General features: G+C 54.4%; 1 protein-coding gene across 5 annotated transcripts; it reads left to right on the forward strand.

Annotated features, from left to right (window-relative positions):
- The first annotated feature begins 272 nt into the window (after positions 1-272).
- On the forward strand, positions 273-11,128 carry GFI1 (growth factor independent 1 transcriptional repressor). 5 transcript variants are annotated; one of them, XM_058716570.1, is made up of 8 exons: positions 334-408; positions 1,886-1,949; positions 2,758-2,964; positions 3,290-3,472; positions 5,274-5,761; positions 5,866-6,003; positions 7,048-7,213; positions 9,515-11,128. In XM_058716570.1, exons 3-8 carry the CDS (start codon positions 2,850-2,852, stop codon positions 9,691-9,693), a joined length of 1,269 nt encoding a protein of 422 aa, XP_058572553.1. In that variant the 5' UTR covers positions 334-408; positions 1,886-1,949; positions 2,758-2,849; the 3' UTR covers positions 9,694-11,128. The 5 variants fall into 5 exon arrangements, with proteins under 5 accessions (XP_058572552.1, XP_058572553.1, XP_058572555.1 ...); XM_058716569.1 differs by lacking the exon at positions 1,886-1,949 and having other exon boundaries at positions 273-408; XM_058716568.1 differs by lacking the exon at positions 334-408 and having other exon boundaries at positions 436-1,949.
- The last annotated feature ends 278 nt before the right edge of the window (positions 11,129-11,406 follow it).

The following is an 11,406-nucleotide window of genomic DNA, read 5'->3' on the forward strand; positions in this document are numbered from 1 at the left end:
TGACTTCTTCTCGCTGCGGAAGTCTCCCGAGAGCCAATAATGGTTCATTTTCTTTTGAATCATTTCTAGTGCCTGGGTGTTGGGCTCTCCGGGCCTCCCCATCCTCCGCAGCCCCACAGAGCAAAAACACTGAGGACCTCCTGGCAGGGCGGCTGGAAAGGCCAGGCCCCGGGTCCGCCTCCTAGCCCCTTGCGCAAAGGAGCGCGCCCAGACTGAGGGTTGGGGGGCAGGTCTGAGAGGACTAAGAGAGCTACTCCTTAACGCTCAGGAAGTGAAGCTTGTGGTTTTGGGGGCTGAGCTCGGAAGGAGATTAAAAAAAGAGAGAGAGAGAGAGAGACAACGCAGTCTCTCCCGAAAGCAACTCAGTTTGAAAACTCGGAGCGCAGTGCCGGTGCCCTGACCCCGCAGGTAGGTCCGCTGCGCCAGTTCTGCGCCTGCCCCCCTGGTGGGGGCGGCCGCGGGGACTAACGCGGCACCGCCACTGCGGGGGCGACCAGAGGGCGCTGCCGGGTTCCCGCCTGCAGCTGGCCACTGTGCGGGAGCCCCGAGAACCCTATCCGCAGGGGATTTGGCGCAGGGGAGCAGGATTCATCCGGGAAGGAAACATCTGGTGGGGAGGCGGTGGCAACTGCGATCAGGAGGCTGCCCCTCCGTGCCTCCACTCCCTCCTTCCCAGGCCCAGACGGTGAAGAGAGGCCCTGGCCCGCGTGCGCTCAGGGGGCCGCCCCGCCCTCCCGCCGCCAGCTGCTGCGCGAGGTCGCCTTCCCACGCGCTCAGCCCTCGTCCCTACTACCCAACCCACTCCACTCTCCCAGGGTCGGGTAGGGCCAACCCGGCATGCGAGAGAGGAGCGGGGCTCCGCCTGGGTGGAGAGGCCGCCTCTGTGCTCGCCTCATCCCGCGCGGTCCCAGCCCGCGCAGGCTCTGCGCCCGCGCTGACAATTCCGCCTGCCTCCCCACCTCCTCCGACCGACCTCGCGCCGACGCAGACCCAAGCCTCAGCAGGGCCCTCAAGACCGTTTCGCCCCATTTTTCCTTTACCTCTGAGTTTCATGGCTGCCTAAGGAATTCGTTTTTGCGTTTGTGGTGTCTATAAGGCCGAAGTGGCGGCTCACGCAGAGGCCCAGGGAAAACTGTGGTGGCAGGACTGCGCCCTAGGGCAGCCCCAGCACCCCCAAGCCTCCTGAAGTCCCGATCCTAGGGGTGGACTCAGACCGTGGCGGGTGGCACCCTCACTCCCAGGGGCCTTCTGGCTCTTAGGACTCCGGAAAGGTCCCTTGGGATTCCGATAAACGTCCCAGACGACTCTTCTCCCAAGCCTGTCTCCACTCCACAGTGGGACGTGGGATGCCCTCTAGGGAACGAGTCCCTGAGAACTCGTTTTCAGCTCGGAGCGCCAACAGGTAGTCTTAATTGTCCTGCATCCTGCTCTGAGAGCCGCGTAGCTCCTAGTCTGGCAGCCTAAGACGCGCGAAGGCCAAGGACGAGATCCTTGTCCCCGCCTGTGGTCCCCCAGCACCCTTGTTACTGAACTAGCCTAGACCATGGAGAGCTGCTCTACCCCCAAGAGCCTGCAGCTCCCAGGTGAACGCGGCGCCCATCGCCTTCACTCCGAGAGGAAGGCAAATTTCGAGTTCTCTAGACCTCCTTGCCTGCCTGGTTCCGCCCCCGAGCAGCCCCAAGCGGAGCTGGAGGCTCTGCCCCGCCTCACCGCCGGGCTCAGGTTTCGACCCCGGGATTAGGTGAACTGATTGGGGGTTAATGAGAGCGGCGCGGCGGGCAGCTAGCTCCCTCCCAGGCCCGCGCCTGGACCCCGCGCACTGGCAGTGGCAGCGCACCCTGCACTCTCCGCGTTGTATAATCTGTTGTTTCTCCGCGGACTACAGACGCCGGGCAGTTCACAGCCATCGCGCACAAGTCGGGCTCGACTTCCCCTAGGCAAGGTTTTCGGTGAGCAGAACGAAAAATGCTTTTCCCAGGACTTGGTTTCCGAGGTTAGGTCTCGCTCCAGACCCTGCTTGCCCCCGCCGCACTCGGGTCTCCAGGCCAACCTTTTCCTCGCTTGAGGCACGAGTGAGGAGCGAGGGAGATCACTGGTATGCGAGTTCCACCCGGGGCCGGGGTCAGTCCTCTGCCATCTCCCCTCCCGCCACCTTCCTGTTCCTCTTCTCTTCTGCCTTCCTTCTCCAGCCTCTGCTGCTCTCAGCCCCTCTGCTGCTCTCTCCCAACCTCTGCTCGGCCAGCCTAGTGCGCCCCTCCTCTCCCACCACCCGCCTCCGGTTTGTAGCGGGTTCTTGGAGTGCTTGGCTTGTAGCCCCTTCCTGGTCCCCGATTCCTCGGCCCTGGAGTGATCAGCCCGTCGCTGCTCTACTCCCCAGCCCGAAAACTAGGCCAGGCAGGCAAATGAGTGGTCGAGTTGGGGTAACTGGCCAGTTGGGGACATCGGCTCTCCGGAGAGTTTGACGGAGCGAGTTTTGCTAGGAAAGGGGAGGGGCCAAGGGGTGTGGGCCGAACAGAAGGAAGAGGCCTGAGTCTCAGCCCCGGGACGGGTTTTACCGCTGAGCTGTGGCGGCGGCGGCGGGCTCGCGCCACCTGTCCGAGTGCCACCTGGTGAGCGCGGCGCAGCGGGGCCAAGCCCCTCCTCCCGCAGGCCTCCCTCGCTCCTCCCCGGCTGAAGCTCTCTTTCCACCCGGCTCCCCAGTCCCCGGCCCAGGAGCGTGCGGACCCGCGTTTCCACCGGGTTCTTCTCCTTTCGCAGGTCTCCGCCTGACTGGGGCAGAGCAAGAACTCGAAGTAACAGTGGGCTGACGGCGGCTCCAGGCAGCGGAGTGGGGAGCGCGCCGGACCACCATGCCGCGTTCGTTCCTTGTCAAGAGCAAGAAGGCTCACAGTTACCACCAGCCGCGCTCCCCGGGACCCGACTATTCCCTCCGCCTGGAGAACGTACTGGCGCCAGGCGGAGCAGGTGCGGGGCGCGCGCGGACCGGGAGGGGCTGCTCCCAGGGACGTAGATTGTGCGCCCTGACACACCATCCCCAAAGGAGCCGGGAAGGGCGACCCTGAAGCCTCCTTTGCTGCCTTTTTTGTTTCCAACCGTCCGGGTCCCTTCCGGCCTCGTCGCCTAGGTGCCACGGCCTCTTTGCTCCGGTCCTCGGATCCGGAAGGGTTCCCGGCCAGGTCTGGGAAAAAAAGAGGACGCCCGGGTGCCACGGGTTGGGGAGGCGCCACTTCAGAACCATTGGCCCCATTCAGGGCTCAGCCTGAGCTCCTATCCTGCCTCCTCTCCGCAGACAGCACCTCGAGCGCAGGAGGGGCGAAGACAGAGCCCCGGGGTCGTTTGTCCCCCGACTCACAGATGACTGAGGCCCCTGACAGAGCCTCCGCATCTCCGGGCAGCTGTGAGGGCAGCGTCTGCGACCGGAGCTCAGAGTTTGAGGATTTCTGGAGGCCTCCGTCGCCCTCTGTGTCTCCAGGTAGGAGCCGGTTGGGAGCTCTGGGGCCGGAGCAGCAGGGTTCCCACGGTGAAAAGTAAACTAACTCAGCTTTGGGTTCAGAGATGCTAAATGGATGGCGGAGGGTCTTTCCGACAGGAGAGCGCTTGTTCGTGGGGTAAGGAGCCCGTAGGGGAGGCATCTGGCTTTTCTGGGACTGCGTCAGCCTGTTTGCGGGGTCTGTTGCTTGGATCCGAGGCGGCGGGACCCGGGTTGTTAATCTCTAACGTTCGTTTGGCGGAGATGGTGGGTGAGAGAAAATAAATGAGTCGTCTCGACAGGCAGCAACCTCGACATTTCGTTTTCTGATCAGTTGACTGCTTAGAAAGAGCTAGGATCCCCAAATCCAGACGCTGGAGTCTCAAACGGAAACCTGGGCAGTCTTTAAAAATTCCTCTGGCTCCCGCAAGCATCGGGCCTGGCAGAGCTGGGCGCTAAGCGGGAGAGACGGGTCGGGACGAAAATCTCTGCCCTCCTCTGAGTTTTTGCAGGCGCGGATTGGGGGCCTGTTTGATTTTTCGTTGGGCGGGGTTGGCTGGCCCAGCCTTAGAGACCAGTCGGTTGGCTACATTTCCAGACAGCAATGGAGTTTTGCGCAAAGTTTTGTGCACTTTGGGTGGGAGCGAGTCGTGGGTTCTGATCGGGGAAGGAGAACACACATTAGCTGCATTCTGCCAAGCGCCTGTTATTTCCAGATTGCCTTTACTAGTTTTAAAAGATAGTCCCAACCCCATTCCTCAGTGCGTTGACCTGGTTAAAGCCATGGCTGCAGCGAATGTGTCTGGGAGCCTGCAACCCGATGATTCTTCATGGCTGTGCAGGACACCGCCCTCCAAGACGGGATGCCGTCGCAATCTCTCCGCGGGAATCTTGGGGTGCATCCTCTCGTTAAAGCCGCTAGCCTGGAGTGTGCAGTGTGGGAACAGATTTGTAAATCCGTATGCAAATAGGGAAAGGATATGTTGGGTGTCTGGTTTTAGCAGAATTCACGTTGGGCAGCGGCACAGAGGCCTCGAATGTGGGAAAGCTATGGCACTGGCAGATGGTGGCTAAACCTTGTCAATTCTTCTCTGAGAAATGTGGAGTTTTTTCACCATCAAGCAATGACAAGAATGAGAATGGGGAGTATTGTGGCAGGCAGTTCAAGCTCCAAACCTTCTCCCGCTGTCCCTTTGCAACTTGCACTGGGTATTGAAGGAACTGTTAGGAATGTTAATACTTCCCCGTTTTTTTCCCAGACAGATGTCTTCGGTAGGCCGGGCTGCATTTTGTTTGTCCTCTCCCTCCTTCCTTATCGATCCCGGAAAGAAAAAAGACGAGTGGGAATCTGTAGGGGCCGGGAGAGTGCTGGCGCTGGGCGCTGGGCAGTCTGCGCAGGAGCGCTGTCGGGCCCTAAGGGGGGCCGCCTTCTCCTGCTCAGCTCAGCTCAGAGTAGTTATCAGCGCAGACGGCGTGGCGCGCTTGTTTTCGTGGCACCGCGAGTTGCTCCGGTCCCACCAGAAAAGACCCTCCTAACGTCGTGCGTTTCCGCTGCCCTGGCACTAAATTTACCCATCTCCTCGACCGATGCCATTTTAATTACCCGTTTGCTGCCCTGCCGCCTGCAGTGATCCTCGAGGTCCCAGAGACCCGGTCCGCGTTTTACTCTGGGGGCGTCAGGGCACCTACCGCGGCGCCTGGCGCACGGAGTACTCCACCAGTGCTGGGCAGCTGACAGATGCCGCTGGGCGGCCTCCGCCCCGCCGTCTGAAGCCTGACCGGACGCCCCCTTGTGCCTCCACAGCCTCAGAGAAGTCGGTGTGCCCGTCGCTGGACGAAGCCCAACCCTTCCCCCTGCCCTTCAAGCCATACTCGTGGAGCGGCCTAGCGGGTTCTGACCTGCGGCACTTGGTGCACAGTTACCGGCCGTGCGCTGCCCTGGAGCGCGGCGCGGGCCTGGGCCTCTTCTGCGAGCGCGCCCCGGAGCCAGGCCACCCCGCGGCGCTCTACGGCCCGGAGCGGGCTGCGGGCGGCGCAGGGGCCGGGGCGCCCGGGGGAGGCAGCGCAGGAGGTGGCGCTGCCGGCGGCGCGGGCCTGGGGCTCTACGGCGACTTCGGGCCCCCGGCGGCAGGGCTGTACGAGCGGCCGACGGCGGCGGCCGGCGGGCTGTACTCTGAGCGCGGCCACGGGCTGCACGCGGACAAGGGCGCCGGCGTCAAGGTGGAGTCGGAGCTGCTGTGCACCCGCTTGCTGCTGGGCGGCGACTCCTACAAGTGCATCAAGTGCAGCAAGGTGAGGCTCCCGCGCGCTTGGCTTAGTTGGCCCCACGCCCCCGCCCCTGGCCCGCGCCCCTCGGCCCCTCTCAGCGGCCTTCTCCCCGGCCCCACCCGCCTCAGGTGTTCTCCACGCCGCACGGGCTCGAGGTGCACGTGCGCAGGTCCCACAGCGGCACGAGACCCTTTGCGTGCGAGATGTGCGGCAAGACCTTCGGGCACGCGGTGAGCCTGGAGCAGCACAAAGCCGTGCACTCGCAGGTAAGCGCGGGGCGCAAGGCCGCGCGCGGCCCTGCTCAGGTTCACTTTCGGGGATGTTCCGCTTCTCAGTGCAGTACCGGCCACTCTCCGCTTGGCATCTTTTCCCTTGGACGTCCCCGGACTGCCCTCAGTCTCCTCCACCGAGGCACTCTGCCCGGATGTAGGTGTGTAGGGAAAGGTGGCCGGCTCTGGCTTCCAGGCAGCCCCAGAGTTTGGTGTCACATCATTGTAAGCCTCCAGAGGGTGATCCTGATCATTACTTTGGGTTTGAGGAGGGTTTGTATGCACTCTTGCTGCGGATATATCAGATTTATTAGCTCTGGGTTTTGTTTGTTTGTTTGTTTTTTGCCTCGCTTCTTATCACCAAATGGTTGTCACTTAATCAGCATTGATCCCTCCCAAATGAAAAAAAGGGATGTCAGCTCATTTAGAGTATCCAGCAGCATATTTTTCCTGCGTTCTTTCATTCATTCCTTTATTAATATTTGTTGTCCAACTTCCAGTTGCTAGGCACGTGAGAATCCTGTAACACATCAGGTCCCAGACAGGATGCCCCCACAGAATTTTTCAGCTTAGCTCAGTGACAGAGAGTAGATAAGCAATTAAGTATACAAGTAACTATGACAAGAGAATGCTCACCTACAGACTTACTAAAAAGAGCAGTATTCTTCCATCTCTCTCAACACTGGCCAGAGGGGGCAGTGGTCTCAACTGACTGAGGTCTAAGCCTCCTGTTGAGGAGGGTGGAGAAGTGTTTGTAAATGGGTGTCAAAAAAGCAGGGTGGGGATACATTTTTGCCATGGGGTGTGGAGGGTTGTGGGTGAAAAGTGGGTAGAAAAAGTGTTAAAGGGGAAGAGGTTGGGGTGGAGGAGGTAGAGATTGGAAATCAATCCGGGGAGAGAGAATGATGGGGCAGGCTAAGTGGAAGGGGAGCCCGAAGAAAAGGAGAGCCCTGGCTCTGGGGACTTTATGGTTGGGTTAGTGGTGAGGAGGATGGCAGCCTAGATGCCTGCAGTAGGAATGCCACATTTTTCTATCCACAGGAACGAAGCTTTGACTGTAAGATCTGTGGCAAGAGCTTCAAGAGGTCATCTACGCTGTCCACACACTTGCTTATCCATTCAGACACCCGGCCCTACCCTTGTCAGTACTGTGGCAAGAGGTTCCACCAAAAGTCAGACATGAAGAAACACACCTTCATTCACACTGGTAAGCTGAAGGCCCTTGGCTTGTAGAAAAACACCTGGTGAGGGCTGGAGTGGGGGAGCATTGTTCTTCCCACCAATACAATTCACCTTTCCTGTGATATTCTGGCTGCAGAATGAGCGGTACCTTCCAGATTAACTGCAGTTAATCACTGCAGTGTATGCAAGAAAACAAGCAGGCAGATTCTCTTAAGTTTGTTTACAAACAACGTTCTCCCCCAAAAGGGGCCTTGATTTGAGGTTGCATCCGAAGAACCACTAAACTGATCAGCCTCAGGCTCTTTATCCTTGCAAAGACTGTTTTCCTCTAGCAGTTTAACTGCTGCTCCAACTGCTCAGAGCAGGGTAAGATGTGAAGCTCCAGAGATTGAGGACTTTCTGCAGAGCTCCCACCCAGCCTTTTAGGGGAGGGACTTATGTGTGGCCTTTTGGCTGCATTTTTTTTTTTTTTTTTCAATCTAAGAGCTTATCCTGATTGAGGAGGGAAAAAACAATGGTAAATATTACTGAGCTGTCTGCTAAGCACTTTTTAAATGCATCGTCTCATTTTATACTCACAAAAACTCTGGGAGGTAGAGACTATTCCATATCTCCATTTTAGAGATGAGGAAAGTGAGGCACAGAAAGATTAGGTAACCTGTCCAGGGCCCCAATAGCAAGTGGCAGGGCCAGGACTTAAATTCAGGTCTGCCTGATTTCAAATATCTATTATCTTGACCACTGTTTACTGTATTTTCAGAGTCATGAAGGTTGGTAGATGTAGAAAACTTCTATTTACTTATTGCTCTTTTCAAAATTTCAGCAAGTTCATGCCATAACAATGATAATTCTTTACCTATTATAATACTTTGTTATTTACAAATTGCTTTCAAATCTAGCCCTTCTTTTGATCCTTACTGCCACCCCATAAAGGAGTCTTGCCATCCTGAAACTCAGGGTGATGCAATGATTTAGCACAGGCCAGGCTAAGAGTAAATCTTGAGACCATGGAATGCTCTGGCTTCCAATCTTGGACTCTTTCTGCAACATTTTGATTGTGTATAGGTGGCAGTTTTAATGCCAGGTGCAGTCTCTTTAATAGTAAATAATACACTTACAAGGGACCCAGAATTCTGGCTGTTCTATTCTAGAATATGAATACTGATTTAAAACAAATTCCAGTGTGTTCCAAACACCGACCATTGATGTTTATAAATATGTTTGGGCAGTGTAGATGCCCCCATCAGAAAACCCAGAAAAATATCCTATTTTAATCGTGATCCCTTGTCTGAAATTTCCATGTAACTCACTCCTTTTGAGTAAAAGTATTTAAAACACTTACCAAAATGCAACTAGTATCTTGACTGAATGAAACATTAAGTCCTTATCAAACATTTACATCTTAGCTAGAATTTGTTTCTCAGATTTGTTTGACCCTTAAAGGGATAGGGTAAGTTTCGATGGGTGCTTCCTTATCAAGGACATCTGAACCATGAAGACAGAAAGGGGCACAGCAAGAGGGATAGAAGTCTCCTCAAAAACAAACTTCATCTATTGTTGCACTTTTCCAAGACCAAGCCCTGACTATAATGCCATGCTGAAGCTATGTGAAAATGCATGCCATTTACCCAAATGTTAAACAGCACATGGTTTGGGGGGAAAGACCAAACATTTTTTATTTGTTATTTATTAATCTGTGGTGAAGATTTGCTAGGATATAAAGAATCCTTATAAAAAGAAAGTAAAATCAAGATAGAAGGATCAGCCATCTTGAGAAATACTTCGTGACCCAAATGTGGATTTTAAAAATACGACTTTGAGAAATGTCTGTGCTTCACATACATTCTATTGTCCTTCAAGAGCAAGAAAGAAGACAGGCTCACTGGTCCACACAAACCAACGCCCACTTGGAAACTCAGATTTGAAAACTTCCTCTGAATAAGAACAGAGTCACATGGTTTGAAGGACAGGCCCCCACCCCCACATTGAACATCTGCTCTGGGAGCTCTCTGCTTCTAAAGTCAGGGGTGCCTTGCCAGGGTGGATTCAGCTGTGAGTCTGGGCACGTGGCCTTTGCTCTGTTTCCGTTTAGCAGGAAACGGTTTGAGGCCTTTTGCTGGGAACCCCCACTCAGAAAGTCTCCCTTTCACCTGGTGCACCCATGACTTCCCAGGACTTGAGTTGCAACACGTCACCCTCCAAGTCACTTAAAGGCCTCAGACTGCGTTGCAGCCAGCTGCTGCTAAGAGCATGTGGGTCACAGTGAGTCCCCTCTAGCTTTATCATAGACTCATACTTCCTCTCCTCCCCTCCTCCATCCCTGCAGGTGAGAAGCCCCACAAATGCCAGGTGTGTGGGAAGGCATTCAGCCAGAGCTCCAACCTCATCACCCACAGCCGCAAGCACACAGGCTTCAAACCCTTTGGCTGTGACCTTTGTGGGAAGGGCTTCCAGAGGAAGGTGGACCTCAGGCGGCACCGGGAGACACAGCATGGGCTCAAATGAGGGCCCTGGCTGGCTGCAAGCAGCAAGCAATTACACAACACTACGGAGGGCAGCCTCCCCACTTGCTATCATTCACTTCCGACATTTCAGGCCCTCGGAGCCAGTCCGAAGATCCCAGCAGGGTGAGCCCCTCCACCTTACTTCCTGGAACTGCAAGAGGGGATAAATTACCTTTACAAAGTTCAGCCCAGAGCGGGAACCAAGTAACCTACTGGGCTGTGAACATGCCGAATAGGCTCCCCCACACCGGAAGGAAGACTCAAAAGTCAAGAGGGGCTCAGATAAAATCCTGGGCTCTGCAGTTCTCATTCCCAGCCCTGCTCCACAGACAGGAAAACCCTTCAGGTTTCTTCCCTCCTCCTGACCTACCCCAGATACTTGTGTGGAAGAGGAGGAATCACCATTTACAAGGTTGACACGTGCTAATGTTTTTATCTAGAATGAAAAATGAGTGTTACTTTTTTTTTTCTTTCTGGGGAGTCTGTTAACCCCTTTCTATTGGGTGCTGCCTGTAAATCTTGGAAGAATCAATTCTCCCACTTGAAGAATGGTTCAGAAACTGATTTGGGGAAGGAGTTTCATAATTTTGAAATGACAAAATACGCTGTCCAGCCTGTTTCATTTTTTTTTAATTTTTTTTTTTTTTAACGTTAATCTATTCCCGAGACAGAGACAGAGCATGAACGGGGGAGGGTCAGAGAGAGGGAGACACAGAATCTGAAACAGGCTCCAGGCTCTGAGCTGTCAACACAGAGCCCGACGCGGGGCTGGAACTCACGGACCACGAAATCATGACCTGAGCCAAAGTCGGCTGCCCAACCGACCGAGCCACCCAGGCGTCCCCAGCCTGTTTCAAGAGGGAGCAGAAGAAAAAAAATCACTTGGTGGTGAGAGGAGAGGAGAGTCCTTCCTGCAGGAGGCTTGTGAAGACTTCATCAGAGCAGCACCTCTGGACAACAAACCATCTGTTCACTCAGCAAGTGTTTATTGACCACAGGCTGCAGGCCTAGGTATCAGGGAGCCAGAGATTAAAGGTATGGTCCTTGCCCCTGCCCTTCAAAAGCTAACAGTTGCACCTCCGAGTGGCTGGGTCTGATTTTTCCCTCCAAAGGAATTCGGAGAAGACAAATAGAATCTTGAACCTTCTTTTCTGACACATTTGGATTTTATCAAGCATAAACAAACAAAAAAGGCTGAACAGATACTTCCAAGATTTGTGTGTATATTCAGTTTTTGATTGTTACACTGATATTTTTAAGATGTCTAAGCTAGCAGGCATGTGAAGTGATCTTCCGTGTGTACTAGAAGGACACAAAGTGGTATTTTTACGTTGATGAGGTTTGTAAATGTTTTTAGATCTTCTGGAGTGCATTTTGTTTGTTAATACATATTTATTAGAGTGATGTTTTAAGTTAATAAAGTATTGAGACTCTTACCTATGGCTTTTCATTTAGGTAGGGAATTTGGAAAAGACTTGTTTTAGTCCATAGTGGGAGTTGGTCCTCAAGAAGCTATAGTGAGGTATTAAAAGTAAAGCAGACGAGCCAATATCCAGAAGAGAGTAAGATCCAATTGCCCTGATTTTCATATGCTTTTCCCTTCTATACCTCAAAAATCCTTCTTTCTTAACAGAAAAACTAGGCATACAAAACTAAGCTCTTGTCTTAGAGAGTCCCTGATGGTCCCCATGTACATAGATCCTTCTGAGGACTC

Source organism: Neofelis nebulosa, chromosome 2 (genome assembly GCF_028018385.1).
Source record: "Neofelis nebulosa isolate mNeoNeb1 chromosome 2, mNeoNeb1.pri, whole genome shotgun sequence".
Taxonomy (NCBI): domain Eukaryota; kingdom Metazoa; phylum Chordata; class Mammalia; order Carnivora; family Felidae; genus Neofelis; species Neofelis nebulosa.

Bases quoted from the DNA above. Each gene is read 5' to 3' on its own strand.
- GFI1 (XM_058716569.1), top strand. From the start codon at position 2,850: ATGCCGCGTTCGTTCCTTGTCAAGAGCAAGAAGGCTCACAGTTACCAC. The intron at 3,473-5,273 runs GTAGGAGCCGGT...GTGCCTCCACAG, and splicing joins GTCGCCCTCTGTGTCTCCAG to CCTCAGAGAAGTCGGTGTGC. The intron at 6,004-7,047 runs GTAAGCGCGGGG...TTCTATCCACAG, and splicing joins ACAAAGCCGTGCACTCGCAG to GAACGAAGCTTTGACTGTAA.